Genomic DNA, 19,607 nt, shown 5'->3' on the forward strand with positions numbered 1-19,607 from the left:
GTTGCCATGGGCTGCAGTGTAGGTTGCAGACAGCTCAGATCCTGCGTTGCTGTGGCTGCAGCTGTAGCTCCAATTGGGCCCCTATCCTGGGAACTTCTGTATGTTGCAAGTGCGGCCCTAAAAAGAAAAGAAAAAAAAAAAAAAAGGATTCCTCATTCTCTTTTCTTACATTCCATTGTGTTGCCCAAGATATTAAGAGAAATAAACATTTCAAGTCAGCAAGCATTCCTTGAAATCTACAGAAACTGGAATCAGACTCACTACTCCTGGTCACTGCTTTCAGTCGTGGGACCTTGCGCAACAGCCTAACCTCCCTCAGCCACAGGAGCCTCATTTATAAAACGGGGATCCTGACAGCCTTGACTTCAGGCAGCTGCTGTGACAATGAAATCAGGTGACCCACAGGAAGCACCCTGCAGAGGCTCTGGCACATGCCTTGTCACCTCCCAGAATTCCTCTCCCAGCTAAATAACTAACAAAAAGAATTACCTCTTGGGAGTTCCCGTCGTGGTGCAGTGGTTAACGAATCCGACTAGGAACCATGAGGTTGCGGGTTCGGTCCCTGCCCTTGCTCAGTGGGTTAACGATCCGGCGTTGCCGTGAGCTGTGGTGTAGGTTGCAGACGCGGCTCGGATCCCACGTTGCTGTGGCTCTGGCGACATGGCAGGCACTGTGCTGAGGTCTTCGCATGCATGTCATTACTTACTTCTCAGAACAATCCTCTTATCATGGGCCATTGTTTTAGGAAACAGGTTCAGAGAGAACCAGCCACTAGAAGCTGTGGAGCCAGAGCTGGGACTCTAGTCCACAGCCCCGGGAACCTGCATCCTTAATTGCTGCACCTCAGTCTCATTCTGCTCCCGCAAATCTTACCTCTGATTGGCCTTTAAAGCTACTGGGTTACAGTTGCCCATGGAAGGCACCATGGCAGTGCTACAGCAGAACTGTCACCCAAGGCTCCCACACGTGGGGCATAGAGCCAGCCAGCTGGGCGTCTTCACAAAGTTGTCAGGGTTGCTGCAGCCGAGGCTTAGGTCACAACGGCAGCTCAGAACTGGAGCTGCAGATCGCTGGCCCAGGAACTCCATATGCCTTGGGGAGGCCAAAACAAAACAAAACCAATAAATGGAATCAAAATATGTGACACTACATATAAAAACAAAAAAAAAAAGATATATGACCTCCTTTGGAAAGTGGCTGCTGTGGTGCAGGGCCCTCATACCCACGTGAGTGCCCGAGGTCACCCGGACAATTTTGTGAAGACGCCCAGCTGGCTGGCTCTATGCCCCACATGTAATATCTTTTTAATGGAATGTCTTGAAATTCTCTCATTATCTGTAAGTTCCGGCCTGCCCTCGAATCAAATCTTTATTAATTTAAAAAAATGATCTTCCTCGCACGCATGATAGTGGGTGCCGTGGAGACTTTATTCGGGCCAGGTTTCCTTCGCTGTGTCACTGAGCCTCTACAGTAATTGCGAAATCGCACCCTTTTGCACATCTGGCACATCACTTCCGGTCCCCAGGGCAGGGCCTTATAAGAGAGCCAGTTGGGGACCACACAGCGGATTAGTAATGCAGCGGCGAAACGGACAGAAAGGGGGGGACATGTCTTAACGTGTTATGAGGGTGGTCTTAGTATTTCTAGCTGTTTGAGGCAACAGTTTGCCATATCCTACCAACATTAAAATGAAAGCACCTAATCCCTATTATTCGCTATTATGTCAAAGGAAGTGAATTAGTGCGCTTGGTTTTCCGTGGTTATTATGGCAGTAACTCTACTTGAAAAACAAAAACAAAAACAACCCATAGTTGTCATGATTGGACAGCATCCAAATGAGGATTATATTTATTTTGTTTGAAATACTTCTTTATAATACCCCTCACCCCTCATGACGCCTTCATGTGTTTTTGCTGTTTTGTTTTGTTTTGTTTTTTTCTTGCTTGAATTTATTTTTCTCCATGTGTTTTCTTTCACTGATTTTGTGCTGCAAGGCACAAAAGTCACCAACAGGGTCCTTGCCTATACAAGGGCAGTCACATGCTAGCTGGGAAAATAACATCTTTCCACCTAGTTATACAGATCAGATTTGGACATTTTTATACCTCCAAATGCCATTCACCGACACAGAAGGTTTTTGGAGTCCTTTTTGTTTTTCTTTTTACCGCCTCACCTGCGGCATATGGAAGCTCCTGGGCCAGCTGTCCACTTGGAGCCTCAGCTGCAGGCCACAGCCACAGCCACAGCAATGCCAGATCCAAGCCGCATATGCGACCTGCACTGCAGCTTGTAGCAACACCTGATCTTTAACCCACTGAGCAAGGCCAGGGATCAAACCTGAGTCCTCATGGATACTAGACTGGTTCCTTACTGCTGAGCCACAATGGGAACTCCAGGAACTACCTTTCATCGCTTTGAAATTTTTCAAGGTTTTTTAAACTAATACTAAAGAAGTCCCTTCAGTTTCTTTATTCAGAAGAGATAGACTTTAAATAATATATCTTGTCTCTCTCTTAAAGAATAATTCATAAAATTATTCTAATAAATTCCATGTAGGTAATAGCTGTTTTAGGTAGATGTGGAAAACTGGATCTTTTTCTTTTTTTTTTTTAAGGCAGGAGGTGTAAATAAAAAGATGTTTTTTATGTTACAAGGCATTGCTTGTGAACTATGAGAGATGGGCCTCTCTCTGGGGGCAGAAGCAAGGAGGGTGACCAGCCAGAGAGCAGCAAGGGCAAGCCCAGGGGGTCTGGTTCTAGAAACCCTTCTTTATGCGTCCAGGGGGTCCACACACACTTAGGGACACCGCCTGGGCCTGCCCTGTGTGGCTGGGGACCATGGAACCTGGAAGAGGAAACAGGTATTAATCAAATAATCACATACATGTATAAATTCAAAATGTCACAAGTGTGATACAGAAAAATTCTTGGGGCTCTGGTATGGGGATAACCAGACATATGAGCAGCCATAGGGACTTGATCTTTTTTTTTTTTTTTTTTTTTTTGTCTTTTTGCTATTTCTTTGGGCTGCTCCCACGGCATACGGAGGTTCCCAGGCTAGGGGTTGAATCGGAGCTGTAACCACCGGCCTACACCAGAGCCACAGCAACGTGGGATCCGAGCCGCATCTGCAACCTACACCACAGCTCACGGCAACGCCAGATCGTTAACCCACTGAGCAAGGGCAGGGACCGAACCCGCACCCTCATGGGTCCTAGTCAGATTCGTTAACCACTGCACCACGACAGGAACTCCGGACTTGATCTTTAAAATGGGAAATAGGAGTTTCCGTCGTGGCTCGGCAATTAACGAACCTGACTAGCATCCATGAGGACTCAGTTTTGATCCCTGGCCATGCTCAGTGGGTTAAGGATCCGGCGTTGCTGTGAGCTGTGGTGTAGGTCACAGACGCGTTTTGGATCCCGTGTTGCTATGGCTGTGGTGTGGGATGGCAGCTATGGCTCCAATTTAACCACTAGCCTGGGAACCTCCATATGCCCTGGGTGCGGCCCTAAAAAGACAACAATAAATAAATAAAATGAGAAATAATGACTTGATTTTTTTTTTAACTCAGTTGAAAAAGAATGTCAAAGGCCTTTTCATCAGCTGATGGAGATTCTTCTAAAGAACTTGAGTTTCAACCCATGCACGCAAAACCACTGTGTTTATTTCATGCCTTCATACAGGCATTGAATAGGGTGCATGGGTGGCATCCGATAAATAGAATGTTTACATTTCTCTATCCCACGAAAGGAAGGAAGCCCAGCCCAGCTACAGAAATAGGCCCAGAAGCCCAGGATCGCTCTCTTTCTGCACAAGTAGATGCTTATAGAGGCGCCAGCACGGTCGTGGCGGACAACGGCCTCTGCCCAGCATCCCTTCACTTCTCTCTGTCCCTTCCACCTGCTAATAAAACATCTCGTCTTCTCTTTTTCTTTCACTTCCTCCCTCCATAGGCCAATGGCTTCAGGATCAGAAGGCTCCTCTTTCTGCACCCTCTTCCTCGGGAAAGGCTTTCTCAAAAGGTCAGCACTGCCACAGTAGAAACCCTTGCTAAGTCATTATCTCGGGCCTGGACCCCTTCCCAGAGCCCAGTGTGCAGGACACGCACACCTTTCTGTCTCTTGCCACAACCTCAGACTCGTCTCAGCTGCCCACCAGTCCACTCCAGTATCTTCCAGTCTGGCTTCCCTCCTCTTTCCCTTTCTCAGGAGCCCCAAACTCACCTCCATCAAGACAGCAGACACCTTCATCTTCTCTTTCTTGCTCTAAACCAGGGATATCCTCCCTCTTGAGTGTGTCCTTTTTGTTTGTTTTTTAGGCCACAGCTGCAGCATACAGATGTTCTTGGGCTAGGGGTCGAATCAGAGCTGCAGCTGCCAGCCGACACTACAGCCACAGCAATGGGGGATCCTTAACCCCCTGAGCCAGGCCAGGGATCGAACCCACATCCTCATGGATACTAGGTTTATAACCCACTGATCCACAACAGGAGCTCCCTTGAGTGTGTCTTGAAATCACCCAGATGGCAGCTTCACCTCCAGGGGGTCTGGGGCCCATCCACCAAGTGTCCAGAGGAGGCTGCTGCCACTGTGAGAACCAGTGCCCACTTTGATGGCAGCTTCACCTCCAGGGGGTCTGGGGCCCATCCACCAAGTGCCCAGAGGAGGCTGCTGCCACTGTGAGAACCAGTGCCCACTTCCCTCTCGTCACTGGGAACAATTCTATTGTCCTTCATGTGGCTTCTTCGCAGTTACTCCCCCGGCTTATTATCCCACCAGGACCTCTCAGCCAGGGTCCCTGGTCTCTACCTCCAGCCATCCTGTACCTGCAGCCCCAGGTGTAGCTTCAGAAAGTGTTAGTGACTTGACTTCCACCTCTCTCCCCATTCTTTGAGACGTTCCCCACCACATGGAGCATATATTCCAGACTCCCTAATGTGACATCAGGGGCTCCCCATAACCTGACCTCAGACTCCTGCCATCTTGTCTTCTGCTTCGACCCACTGGAGCCCCTCTGCTCCACGCAAGGTAACATTCTGTTCCCCAAACACTGTGGTTTCTTTCCACCTCTTTCATAATGGTGTAGAGAGCTGGGAACAATAGCAGTGGGCCCAGATCTCAAGCATCCCGCCTCCAAGTGTGAGATTTTAATGCACTTACTCCCGACAGCCTCAGAGTCTTCATCTTCAAGTTGCCTGCTGATGGGATGGCCACACCAGTGTGCTCCCAGCAGGGCCGGGGTAAGACTGATGAGAAAACGCTTTCAGAAGCGCCTGTTGTGGCTCAGCGGGTTAAGAACCTGACTCGTATTCATGAGGACGAGGGTTCGATCCCTGGCATCGCTCAGTGGGTTAGGGATCCGGCATTGCCATGAGCTGTGGTGTAGGTTGCAGATGTAGCTCGGACCTGGCATTGCTGTGGCTGTGGTGTAGGCTGGCAGCTGTGACTTCATTCAACCCCTAGCCCCGTAACTTCCATATGCTGTGGGTGTGGCCCTAAAAAAAAAAATGCATTCAATACACTTTTACAGAGAGCAGCACATCATAGCTGAACAATGTTTCATGATATTTATGTATAGGTTTAATAATAGGTGCAAAATATATGTTGTCATGTCTATATACGGTATCACCCAAGGCTATAGCCTGGATCTGTAGCCAAGGTTTCTCTGATGTTAGTTATCAGCGCTGTTGAAAGTTGAACCCCAAAATCAATAGCCAGCCATTCTTCCAAAGAGCCTGTTTCTCACATCAATAAATTTCCATTTCCCAGTGGTGATGGAATTGGTAAGTGTATCTGCCTTGAATGGTCAAGCATCATTTATTTTATTCTCAGTTAAGTTGGTGTGACAGTCCAGATAGGACCGGGTTCTCACTGTACCCCTTAAAGAAACCAAGACATGTACTTAGGACATCAAAAGGACGGTTGTTTGCACTATCTGGTGTTTGCTTATGTGACACTAAATTTGCAAAAGAAAGTTACATTCTCTTGCTATTTTTAATCTAATCTTCTCTTTGGGGGGAAAAAAATGTTCTTTTAAAGTAATTTTCTTGTCTTTTTCTAGGCTTACCTCCAATTCCTTCAGCTTCCAGAACAGGCTTTGCCGAATTTTCCATGAGAGAACGCATGAGGGAGAAGTTACAAGCTGCCAGGGTGAGAAAACCCGCAGGAATATTCTGTTCAGTGCTGACTGCAGTGCTTGCTGCCTTGTCTAGCTTGCTTTGTTTGTTCAAAACTAGGTGGATTTGAATACTGTTAAGTTTGTTTTTCATGTTTTAAATGTTACTGTAGCATTTAACACTGGCCATTCAATTTAACATCGAAAATTATGCTTAAGAAGAATTTAACATCTTTTTTCGAAATCATCGAAGAAATATAACATGTATTTTTTTTCCTGATTATTTCCTCCCAAGTTGGTGACTGAGGTTTGCATAGCATCTTTCTCATTTTCTGTTTGACTTTTTAGTCCAAAGCAGAAAGCGCGTTGCTGCAAGAAATCCCCCCGCCTCGGCCCAGGCGCTTACGAAGTCCTGGTGAGAAAGAAGTGGAGACAGAGTTTGGCACAGAGGTGAGAAGTGAGCCATCCTGCTTTATAACCAAAGACAGAGAAGCAGAATATAAATTTCCAGAAGTTCTAGAACAGAGCTTTGCATAGAGGATGTGTTAAAGGCCTATAAATAATAATATAGTGGAGTTCCCATTTTGGTGCAGGGGAAACGAATCCGACTAGCATCCATGAGGACCCCTGGCCTCGCTCGGTGGGTTAAGGGTCCAGTGTTGCCGTGAGCTGCGGTGTAGGTCGCAGACATGGCTCAGATCTGGCATTGCTGTGGCTGTGGTGTAGGCCAGCGACTATAGCCCCAATTCGATCCCTAACCTGGGAACTTCCATATGTGGAGGATGTGGCCTTAAAAAGCAAATAATAATAATAATAGTAGCTACTAGAGTTTCCGCTGTGGCAGAGCAGATTAAGAATCCAGCACTGTCCATCCCCAGCTCAGCATAGCGCTGAGTTAAGGATCCGGTATTGCCACAGCAGCTGCAACTTGGATTCGATCCCTGGCCCAGGGAACTTCCATATGCCATGGATGAGGGCAATAATAATAATAATAACTACTGTTATTATTAGTACTACTAGTAGTAGTAGTAGTATTACTATTAGGAGTAGTATTACCCAGAGCAGGCATTTTGCCAAGCCTTTTCCCATGTTATCATATCACTATCTCAACCCTCCTGCAAGTGGATACTTTTATCTTCATTCGTGTTTGATCCATGAGGTTCAGAGAGACTGCAAATCCATCCCCAGGTCCCAGAGAATGTTTGCGGAGTCAGGATTTGATCCCCTCTCCATCGCATTCCCGTTCTGTCTCATGAGTCACTGGATCCATGGATCTTGCTGAGAAACAGAAAAGGAGATTTAAGAGTAGAATCAGGTGGCGTTCCCGCTGTGGTGCAAAGAGATCAGCGGCATCTCTGCCACACTGGGACACAGGTTTGGTCTCAGGTTTGATCCCCAGCCTGGCACAGTGGATTAAGGATCTGGTATTGACACAGCTGCAGCCGTGGGGTAGGTTGCAACTGCAGCTCAGATCTGATCCCTGGCCTGGGAACCCCCACACACTGTGGGGTGGCCAAAATGGAAAAAAAAAAAGTAGAATCAGATAGTGGCCGTGAATGGTACTCTAAGGAGCCCTGATAGTTTTCTAAAGTCGTGGAAAACTATTGACAATGGAATTGGGAGATGGTTTGAATGCACTGGGGTGATTCTGGTTTGACTCTGAGGTGCTGGTGAGGTATCTCAATGTGTGTCCTCTGGAGATGCATGTAGAGGAAGGGACCGGACCTGGGGAAACCTATTTAAGAAGCATTTCTACTGTGGTGAGTTTTGAAGGTTTGCCCTTGTTTCCTGAGGGACAGAGACCGAATGAGGAAGGTCATACACTTGGAGGAAAAAAATGACAGTAAAGACCCATGAGGCAGAGAGGAAGCAAGTGAAAAATGGAAAAACATATCGCAGGAGTTCCCATCGTGGCTCAGCAGTTACGAACCCAACTAGTATCTATGAGGTCCCGGATTTGATCCCTGGCTTCACTCAGTGGGTTAAGGACCTGGCATTGCTGTGGCTGTGGTGTAGGCCGGCAGCTGCTGCTCTGATTCAGCTCCTAGCCTGGGAACTTCCGCATGCCTGAGATGTGGCCCTAAAAAAAAAAAAAGTCATCGCAGATATAGCTAAAGGACAGCATGAAAGAGGGTAGAAGAAGGAATGGAAAGAACAAAAGAACAGATAGCTCAATGAAGTGTTTGCAAGTCTAATCCAATTATTATTGTTCTTTTCTAGGGGGGAGGGGGGTTGCATCAGCGGCAAAGGGAAATTCTCAGGCTGGGGGTCAAATCGGAGCTGCAGCCTTTGCCACAACCACAGCAACCTGTGATCCAAGCCACATCTGCAACCTACGCCACAGCTTGTAGCAATGGCAGATCCTTAACCCACTGAACAAAGCCAGGGATTGAACCCACATCCTCATGGATACCAGTCGGGCACTTAATCCACTGAGCCACAATGGGAGCTCCCAATTATTATTGTTCTTGACAGTGATGGTTTTAGTTGTTTTTAAAGTACAAGCTTGGAGTTTCCTTACGGCACAGCGAGTTAAGGCATTGTCACTGCTGTGACTCCGGTTTGATCCTTGGCCCAGGAACTTACACATGCCACAGGCACAGCCAAATAAATAAAGTACAAGCTTTAGGGATCTTTCTGGAACACAGCCATGGATTTCTTAGAATATGCCTTTTCTTTTTCTACAATGAGATGTTATAAACCTGCGCCTATATTCATCCCAAACAAGCCAGAGATTACATGATTACAAGGCAAGTTGCAGCCGTGCCCATGCCTTGTTGTCTCTGGTAGAAGGCCCCTTCGGTTGGTCCACCGAAATAGCTTTATGACAATTTTGCTACTCCATTCTGCTGAAGACACATTTCTTTCTCTTCAGGTCCAATTTCTTTTCTTCCAGAAGAGCCATAATTGTAAGAGCTACAATTCTAAGATATTCAAACATAAAGAAAAACTACCTAAAATCCCATCAGCTTGAAGCACTTGGGGTGTTTCAGTAGATGCATGAGTCTCAGCATCTGCACAAGGGAGCTAAGTGATATAGGAGGGTCTGGACCTTGTCTGCACCTTCTTTTTTTCTTTTTTTTTTTTCTGGACTTTTTACGGCCTCACCCGCAGCACATGGAGGTTCCCAGGCTAGGGGGTCGAATCGGAGCTAGAGCTGCCGGCCTACACCACAGCCACGACAATGCAGGATCCTTAACCCACTGATGGATGCCAGGGATCAAACCCGTGTCCATTCATGGATACTAGTTGGTTTCATTAACCACTGAGTCACGATGGGAACTCCATTGTCTGTGCCTTTTGATTGATAATCACTTTGCAAAATCCTGGCAGCTCTCCCTCATCCATTGGTCATGAATACGATATTCCAAATCGAGTTGGAAGTTTTAGAAGTAGAAATATACTCCCTTGGCTCACAGGGTTTTTATTTCTCCCTATGAGCAGGACCTTGACCTGCGTGTCTATCATAGTCCATATCTTAGCCCAAGAGCCCCTCTGAGGATTTGAGGCAAACATCAACTGCCTTGTCCTTAGACCTGATCTCAAGCACCCAGTGGAACAGCCCACTCACCAGCACATCTCTTCAGGTATATACCTCAACCCAGTGGCCGCTCATATCCATAGAGCAAAGAGCACACGAGGAACCCAGGTGCTGGACCTTTGCTGCCCAGCATTAAATGCTGGCCATCTCATTCACTAGCCATGTGACCTTGGACGTGTAACTTATTTACTCTCTGGATCTCACTTTCCACCTCAGTAAAATAGGGATATGAGGGAGTTCCCGTCGTAGCTCAGCAGACTGAGAACCCGACATCCATGAGGATGTGGGTTTGATCCCCAGCCTCCCTCAGTGGGTTAAGGATCCAGCACTGCCGCAAGCTGGGGCATGGGTGGCAGATGGGGCTCGGATCCGGTGTTACTGTGGCTATGGCGTAAGCCTCAGCTGCAGCTCTGATTTGACCCCTAGCCTGGGAACTTCCATGTGCTGCAGGTGCCTCTGTAAAAAGAAAATAAAAATAAAAAGTAGGGATAGTATCAGGACTTAACTCTTAGTATTGTTTTGAGGATTCAATGAGTTTACACGTTACAGTGTTTCAGTGCCTGGCGTATGGTGAGCCCTCTACCTCTAAGTAGTAGCTGGTGTTAGAGGCTCTCAGAGAGAAAGGGAGAAATCAGCTGGCAAAACGGGTCAGAAATCCAAATTCATCCACGCAAATCTGGGCTGACTTTCTTTTGCATTTCTCTTAAATGATGCTCAGCAGACTTGTGATAAGAGAACAAAGCCAAATACAAATCTCCAAGGGTATGGAAACATCAAAGTGGAAATAACACAGAACTTTTTTTTTTTTTTTTTTTTTTTCCTGCTCATACAGCCGGGTGGAGAGACGCAAAGAGCTCAACCCGAAGATGACTCCCAAGGTCATTCAAGAGTCAAGTTCCACGATTCTGTACGAAAAATCAAGTCTAAACCCACGGTGAGATATCCTGTCTCTTTATTTATTGATTTATTTGGGTTTTTTTAGGACCACACCCGCAGCATATGGAGGTTCCCAGGCTAGGGGTCCAATCAGAGCTGTCCTGCCGGCCACAGCCACAGCCACAGCCACGCCACATCCGAGCCGTGTCTGCGACTCACACCACAGCTCACGGCAACACCAGATCCTTAACCCACTGAGTGAGGCCAGGGATCAAACCTGCAACCTCATGGGTCCTAGTGGGATTCATTTCTCCTGTGCCACAATGGGAACTCCCAATCCTGTCTCTTCAAATCATGCTTGTTTTAAATCATGAATACTTTAAATGGTGTATTTTGTTGACTTGTTTGTGTTTTTCCAAAATATCCAATGAGAGATGACTGTATACATAAGCTGGCTCCTACTGCATGGAGGGTGCAAGAAAAAAAAACAAGAGAAATGATTCCTACTTCTGAAGTCCTAGAATCTAGTGGAGAGATTAGAACACTGTCTGATTTGGGAAAGGGAAATGCATGGAAGGGAAGAAATGGTAATGATAAGACGACTTGTTCAGCTGTGAAGTTGCACAGCTTTGCTTTTTTTTTTTTTCAGAGTCACACCTGCAGCCTATGGAGGTTCCCAGGCTGTGGGTCGAATAGGAGCTGCAGCTGCCAACCTACACCACAGCCACAGCAATGCCAGATCTGAGCCTCATCTGTGGTTTATGCCACAGCTTGTGGCAACGCCTGATCCTTAACCCACTGAGCGAGGCCAGGAATCAAACCCGCATCCTCATGGATACTCATCAGGTTCTTAACCCGCTGACCCACAATGGGATGTCCCTGCACAGCTTTTATTATGGGGATAAAGGGGGCTACTAACTCAAGAAGAGTCAAAGCAAAGCAAGAAAAAGGAGAGTTTTTAAAAAATTTAGCAAACACTGTATTGCTCATAAATAAAAGTATCTCAGCATTGGCCATAGAACACTGAATCTAGGAGTTCCCACTGTGGAGCAGGGGGCTAAGAATCCAACTGCAGCGGCTTCAGTCCCTGCAGAAATGCAGGTTTGATCCCCAGCCCTGCACATTCGGTTAAGGATCTGATGTTGCCACAACTGCAGGTCAGACTCAATCCCCCTGGCCCAGGAACTTCCTGTGCCATGGGTACAGCTATTAAAAATAACAACAACAACAGCAACAAATTGAATCTACTTTTCTAAAGCTTTTACTGATGTAATTAATATATGTATGTGCCTCTAGGAAGGTAAATAATAGCTGATTTATAAAAAAAAATAAAGTGACTCATTAAAGTTACTTAATCAAGGAGGCCTGTTGCACCTGTTGAAGTTCATAACCTTCAACAAAGGTAAAACACTTAGGAAGCCTGGACTGTGCCCGACACCATTAGCATCCAGCCAGCTATCCGCAAACTGTGCAGAGCTTAGCTTGGATAATCCGCAATTCTATTGCTCGCTGCTTCTCTGCAGGTTCCGCCTGGCTTCCCTTCTGCCGAGGAAGCCTATAACTTCTTTACTTTCAACTTTGATCCCGAACCGGAGGACTCAGAGGAAAAACCAAGAGCAAAAAATAGAGATGGAACTAACCAAGAGGAGAAGGAAGGAGAGGAAGAAGAGCCACCTGTGCAAGAAGGAGTAAACCAAACGGTATTTAGTATTAGGCTGGTAACGATGACAGGGATGATGAGTTCGTGATGATGGTGACTGATGTGGGATGATGGTGATGCTGATGATGTTGGTGATGACGGTGAGGATGACAGTGATAACGATGCTGAAGGTGGTGATGATGGTGATGATGGTGATGCTGATGGTGATGGTGATGATGTTGGTGATGACGGTGATGATGACAGTGATAACGATGCTGAAGGTGGTGATGATGGTGATGCAGATGGTCATGGTGATGATGTTGGTGATGACGGTGATGATGACAGTGATAACGATGCTGAAGGTGGTGATGATGATAATGACGGTGATGCTGATGGTGATGGTGATGATGTTGGTGATGACGGTGATGATGACAGTGATAACGATGCTGAAGGTGGTGATGATGATAATGACGGTGCTGAAGATGGTGATGATGATAGAGACGGTGATGATGATGGAAATGAGAGTGATGATATCCTAGCCAGGATGAAAGTGCCTGGGGACACACCTGCCAGCACTACACAGAACAGCTCATCCATGTCCTAGTTGAAAGCAGTAGGAATACGAGCTTCACTTTCTGTAGCCCTTGATTTCACCCCATAATTTGAGGAGTGAGAGCCTTGATTAAATCTGCCCATCTTTCTTTCACGGGGAAAAAAAAAAAAAAAAAGGCAGAGGATTGTGGCTCACAGATTTTTCTTACCAGGTTCCACATAGGATTGGTATTTATTTCATATGCAAAGTAAACCTAACTTTCTCTCTTCCCTCAACTTTCCAAGTGAGTACCTTTTGATGGCCCATACCACACCCAAGCTACAGTTCCAATTACATAATTGTGGGTGGGATGTGTGAGATAAAAGAAGACACGCCATTAAAAAATGGGCAGAGGGAGTTCCCATCATGGCTCAGTGGTTAACAAATCTGACTAGGAACCATGAGGTGGCGGGTTCGATCCCTGGCCTTGCTCAGTGGGTTAAGGATCTGGCGTTGCTGTAAGCTGTGTTGTAGGTCGCAGATGTGGTTTGGATATGGCGCTGCTGTGGCTCTGGCGCAGGCTGGCAACTACAGCTCCTATTAGACCCCTAGCCTGGGAACCTCCATATGCCATGGGAGTGGCCCTAGAAAAGGCAAAAAAAAAAAATGGCAGAGGATTTGAATAGACACTTCTCCAAGGCAGATAGAGAAATGGCCTATAAGTACATGGAAAGATGCTTAACGTCACTGATACTTAGGGACACGCACATGAAAATCACAATAGGATATCACTTTACACAAATTAGAATGACTCTTATAAAGTAGATCAATAGATAGACGGATAGATAGGTAGACGAAGGAAGGAAGAAAGAACAAGTATTAGCAAAGATGTTGAGAAATGGGACTCGTGGAGTTCCTGTGGTGGCTCAGCAGAAACGAATCTGACTAGCATCCATGAGGATGCAGGTTCGATCCCTGACCTCTTTCAGTGGCTGAAAGGATCCAGCATTGCCATGAGCTTCGGTATAGGTCACAGAGGAGTCTCGGATCTGGCGTTGCTGTGGCTGCGGTGTAGGCTGGCAGCTGTAGCTCCTACTTGACCCCTAGCCTGGGAATGTCCATATGCCGCAGGTGTGGCCCTAAAAGCAAAAAGAAAAAAAATAACCATATGGAGGGAGAAAGTAACTTCTCCCTCCTTTTGCATTTTTCTACCCTGCAACCTCTGTGTTTCTAAAATCACCCTTTTAATTTTTTTTCTTTGGTTCCCATGGCATATGGGAATTCAGCAATTCCCACTTCTGCGAAGCACTCAGAGAGATGTTTGTACATTGTTGTTGATAGACGCATTATTTACAACAGCCAGAGTGGAAGCAATCTACCTGCCCATCAATAGATAAATGGATAAATCAAATGTGATATATACATAGAACAGAGTATTATTCAGCATTAAAAAGGAAGGGAGTTCTGACACCTGCTAAACCCAGATGAACCTTGATGACATTATGCAAAGTGAAATAAGTCAGTTACAAAAGGACAAATATTATCTGATCCCACGTTCATGAGGTACCCAGAGTTGTCAAGTTCATAGAGAAAGACAGTAGAATGGTGGTTGCCAGTGGCTGGAAGAAGGGGAAGTGGGGAGCTGTTGTTTAATGGGGACAGACTTTCAGTTGGAGAAGATGTCCCACAGATGGCTGGTGACAACGTTTATATGATAATGTCACCTCATGCCACAGAACTGTATGTACACTTAAGCATGGTTAACACAATAAATTCTGTGTTACTCAGACTCCACCACATTAAAAAACAAAAAGAAAAAGATACCAGGATGTCTACGAATTCGCACAGTTAGTCTATTTCTGTGCTTAACTTTTATCACCTCCCTTGAAAAATGACTCCCAGAAATGTAATTTCTTACCTAGTCTCTGAAAGCTTGGGAAGACCTCAGCATGTTCTATAATAATTGTTTTACAAATCTGTATTCAGCTAGTTCTGCTTTTTTTGTTGTTTTTTTTTTCCTTTTGTCTTTTTAGGGCCACACCTGTGGCATATGGAGGTTCCCAGGCTAGGGGTCCAATCAGAGCTGTAATCGCTGGCCTACACCCCAGCCACAGCAACACCAGATCCAAGCCGCATCTGCAACCTACACCACAGCTCACAGCAACACCAGATCCTTAACCCACTGAATGAAGCCAGGGATCGAACCTGAAACCTCATGGTTCCTAGTTGGATTTGTTTCCACTGCACCACGATGGGAGCTCCATATTCAGCTAGTTCTGGTTCAGGATCTTTCATGAGGTTACAGACAGGTGGCCAAGGCTGCAGTCATCTGAAGGCTTGACGGAGGTGGAAGGGTTTGCTTCCAAGGCAGCCCGCCCATCTGCTCAGCAAGCGCTGGTGTTGCCTGGAGGCCTCAGTTCAGACCTCCCCATGAAGCTGCCTGAGTGTCTTCAGGACATGACAGGTTTCCCCAAAGCAAGTGATTCAAGAGGAAGCAAGGAGGACACAACAGTGCCTTTTAGGACGTAGTGTCAGAAGCCACATACCCACACTGATATTCTACTGATAGAGTCTGGGCAAGTCACAAAGTATAGCCTGTGCAGGATGGGAGGAGAACCAAGGCTCCTCCTTGGGAAGGCAGGACTGTCCACAGACCTGTGGGCTTCTTAAATCAGGACACCTCTCTCCAAAAGCCACTTCTCCCTCCTTTTGCATTTTTTCTCCCCTGGAAGCTCTGTGTTTCTAAAATCGCCCTTTTAATTTTTTTGTTTTTTGTCTTTTTAGGGCTGCACGCATGGTGTATGGAAGTTCCCAGGCTAGGGGTCAAGTCAGAACTGCAGCTGCCAACCTATGCCACAGCCACAGCCACACAGGATCCTTAACCCGCTGAGTGAGGCCAGGGATCAAACTCGCATCCTCATGGATACTAGTTGGGTTGGTTACCCCAGAGCAACGACAGGAACACCTTTTTTTTTTTTTTAAATTTTTAAAATTTCCCCTTTAAATCATACATACTTTGAGGCCCCTCCCCTATAGCCTATAGTCCAGGCTCTGGTCTCCTAGGCACTTTTTTTTTTTTTTTTTGGTATTTTCATGCTCAGAGCAGGTTTGGCCTCACTGGTGGAGGATTTGAACCACTTGCAGGCCCCATCACTAGCTTCCCTCTTCCGTCATCTCCGCAGTTTTCTCCCCTGTCTTTTCTCACCACAGAGCAGAGGTGGGGTATGAGACAGAAAGAGCACACACTGATATTACGAGATGTTTCTCTTTTCACTTTTTGAAGTTTTTGGCATTCTCTAACTTCAGGTTATGCTGAGTGCTTGGTTACCATGTAGATTGATTTTACCCTTCTTCTCATTTTGCATATTTGGGGAAAAAGGATTAGGAGGCAGGAAGCTAGGCTACCACCACTGTTTTCAGCTACCTGGCAGCCTCCACTGGATTTTAAAATCTGTTGCTCACAAATGGATGTCAGGTTTAAATTTTTTAAAGAAGAACAAGGAAAAGACAAGAAGGAGAAAAGGGGAAGAAGGAGGAGAAAGAGGAGGTCTGCTGTGGCTCAGCAGTGATGAACCCAACTAGTATCCATGAGGATGAGGGTTCCATCCCCGGCCTCGCTCAGTGGGTTAGAGATCCAGCATTGCCATGACATGGGGGGTAGGTTGCAGATGCAGCTCAGATCTGGCATTGCTGTTTTGCTGTGGCTATAGTGTAGGCTGGCAGCTGTAGCTCCAATTCAACCCCTGGCCTGGGAACTTCCATGTGTGGCCCAAAAAAGCAAAAAAAAAAAAAAATAGAAGAAGAAGAAGAAAAGAAGGGGGAAGAGAGAGAGGGAGAGGAGAAAGGGAAAAATGTTCAGAAAATACGCAAACTAAATCAACGTACTTCAGCTGACATTTGTGATTACAGGGCCTGTGCTTAGAATGTTCTCATGCATCATTTAATTATATTCTCACAAAATCCTAAGAGGAAACTCTGTTAATATCCCAGTCTTACAGCTGAGAAAACTGAGGAGCAGAAGGGTAGGTAAGTGGGAATTCCTGTTGTGGTGAAGTGGAAACAAATCCGACTAGTATCCATGAGGATGCAGGTTCGATCCCTGGCCTCGCTCAGTGGGTTAAGGATCTGGCGTTGCAGTGAGCTGTAGTGTAGGTCCCAGACATAGCTTGGATCCCAAGTTGCTGTGGCTGTGGCGTAGACCGAGAGCTGCAGCTCCAATTCAACCCCTAGCTTGAGAACTTCCACTGCCACCCAAGCAGTAGGAGGTGAAGATGGGATTCAAGCTCAGGCAGTGTGAGCAGAGTGTGTGGAGCCCATGCTTGGCGCGTTTGCCCTGGGGCTGCTGCCAAGTGGAAGGTTAAAATGTCATGGGACTCATAAACCCAGGCTCTTTAAGTAACTGTGGAAGAATAGATACCTCAAAGGAGGCCAGCATTATTGAGATTTCACTTGTTTTGCTTAGCACATCTCTTCTGACCTCAGCCCATTTTGACTTTGACATTTTCCAAGTGTGCAGAATAGTGGAAAACAAAGCTTATTAAATAGGAAAGACCATATAGTTTTATGCTTTCATTTAGAAAAAGATAAACAAAAGGAAAAGGAAGTTTCCCCTGTGGCACAACGGGATCTGAAGCACCTTGGGAGTGCTGGATGCAGGTGCCATCCCTGGCCTGGCACAGTGGGTTAAGGATCTGGTGTTGCTGCAGCTGAGGCTTAGGTCTCAACTTTGCTTGGATCTGATCCCTGCCTGGGAACTCCATATGCTGTGGGGAGGCAAAAAAAGGATAAATAAATAAAGGAACAACTAAAAAAAAAAAATTAAAAAGAAAGGAAAAGAATGTTATTCGAAGCATTTAATGTCATTGATTATTTTTCTAAGTAAATCATCTTTGCTTGATTGTTTTCTGTTATTTTTTCTATTGCATTCTTTTTTTAATTAAAGTGTAGTTGATTTAAAATGCTGTGCCAATTTCTGCTGTACAGCAAAATGACCCAGTTTTACCTATACATAATATATAATATAGATAATATAAGAAAAGGAATATATATACTTTCCTCACATATTTTATTATAGATATATATTATGTATATGTATTCCCTTTCTTATATTCTTATATTTCTTATATTTCTTATATTTTTATATTCCTTTTTTAAAATTTTTTTATTTTTTGTCTTTTTGCCTTTTCTAGGGCTGCTCCTACGGCATATGGAGGTTCCCGGGCTAGGGGTCTAATCAGAGCTGTAGCTGCCGGCCTACGCCAGAGCCACAGCAATGCCAGATCCAAGCCGCATCTGCGACCTACACCACAGCTCACAGCAACGCCAGATCCTTAACCACTGAGCGAGGCCAGGGATCAAACCCGCAGCCTCATGGTTCCTAGTCGGATTCGTTAGCCACTGCGCCACGACGGGAACTCCCTATATTCCTTTTCTTCTCTTCCATCATGGTCTATTTTTTAATGCATCACAGGATGAGGAAGAACTGCTTGAAGGCAAAGATGCTGAGGATCTCCTGCTGGGCTTGGACCAGACAGCTGAAGATTTTGTGGCAGTTAGACCCGCAGATTATGAAAGCATCCACGTTCAGCTGCAGATGGAAAAAGAACTCCTGTTCATACCCAGCAGACTGACAGGTACTTGCTCTCTTTATCTTCCTGCTCAGCTTAGGCATCTTCGTTTTCCTTCAAATGAAATATGGTTCCTGATTTTCACAACCAGCCCCAATTTCTAACCTGATTTAATGATCAAGAAATATGTTCAGGTGCTCCTGCTGGGGCTCAGCGGGTTAAGTGTCTGAGGATTTGGGTTTGATCCCTGGCCTCACTCCGTGGGTTAAGGACCCGGCATTGCCACAGCTGATGGAGGATGGAGATGAGGAGATGCCCAGAGCTTCTGTGCCATTTGGCTAACTCCTAGGCTCCTGCTTCCTGTCTTTCCTGGGTCTCCCTTTGCTCCCTTTCCCCTAGAATTTTCTTTCCTCCTGAGAGTGCCTGAGGGTTCCCCCACCCAGTACCAGCAGTTCACACTTAAAAGGGCAGGGCAGCCAGAGTCCCACAGGAGCACCCCCTCAGGCCGAGAGGGGGACCTGTGCTTTCCTGACCTGGAAGTTGGATTTCATTTCATCTGTCCTGTTCTTTCCGAATTCCAATTGAAAGCTGAGCCGGGAGTTCCCATTGTAGCAGATGTGACTAGGCTCCATTGTTGTTGTGACCGTGGTGTAGGCCAGCACATAATAGCTCCGATTCAACCCCTACCCTGGGAACTTCATACACCGCAGGTGCAGCCCTAAAAAGAAAAAGGAATACTGAGCCAAAAGTTGATTATTGTTTCTTTTTGAGAGATCAGTTCGAATCAACGAAGTATTATAATTTATCGGACATTTCAAGTTTTAAAGTAAGTAGCTGCAAAAGTGCCCAAGATGATAACTTTGCCAAAATAATAACAATAGCAATAATAATAATAATAATAGTGAATGCATTCTGTGCCCTTGATCTACCAGGTACTTTTCTTCCTTTCTTTCTTTCCTTTTTTCATTTCAGGGCTGCATCCTCAGCCTATGGAAGTTCCCAGGCTAGGGGTTGAATGGGAGCTGCAGCTGCAGGCCTGCATCACAGCCATAGCCACACAGAATCCCTGCCGCGTCTTCCACCTGCATCATAGCTCACAGCAAGCCGGATCCTTAACCCACTGAGCGAGGCCAGGGATCAAACTCACATCCTCATAGATGCTAGGCGAGTTGGTTACCACTGAGCCACCATACGAACTTCTCACCAGGTATTTTTCTAAGCTCTTGATGTGTATCAACCAACGTGGGCTGCAGAGGTGACCAGGGCTGGAAAAGTGATCTTTTCCATGCCCATTTTGCAAATGAAGTAGAAGCCAGAGGAATTACGGATCTGGTCT

At 46.0% G+C, this 19,607-nt stretch overlaps 1 protein-coding gene across 22 annotated transcripts in view; it reads left to right on the forward strand.

Moving 5' to 3' along the window:
• CC2D2A (coiled-coil and C2 domain containing 2A) overlaps positions 1–19,607 on the forward strand; it is a 116,376-nt gene that overhangs the window by 17,060 nt on the left and 79,709 nt on the right. For all 22 annotated transcript variants that reach the window (XR_014812160.1, XR_014812159.1, XR_014812154.1 and 19 more), the window contains 5 exons: positions 6,063–6,151; positions 6,465–6,566; positions 10,490–10,591; positions 12,057–12,233; positions 18,175–18,337. Coding sequence is in view for 9 of the 22 variants with exons in the window: in XM_084971552.1 (XP_084827678.1) it covers positions 6,063–6,151; positions 6,465–6,566; positions 10,490–10,591; positions 12,057–12,233; positions 18,175–18,337 (633 nt within the window). In the remaining 13 variants the exon portion in view is untranslated. The remainder of the gene's footprint in view (positions 1–6,062; positions 6,152–6,464; positions 6,567–10,489; positions 10,592–12,056; positions 12,234–18,174; positions 18,338–19,607) is intronic.

This window comes from Sus scrofa, chromosome 8, assembly GCF_054392235.1.
Source record: "Sus scrofa isolate SSC_HxYL_T2T_F1_AM1 chromosome 8, Sscrofa_HxYL_maternal_Yorkshire_Landrace_v2.0, whole genome shotgun sequence".
NCBI lineage: Eukaryota > Metazoa > Chordata > Mammalia > Artiodactyla > Suidae > Sus > Sus scrofa.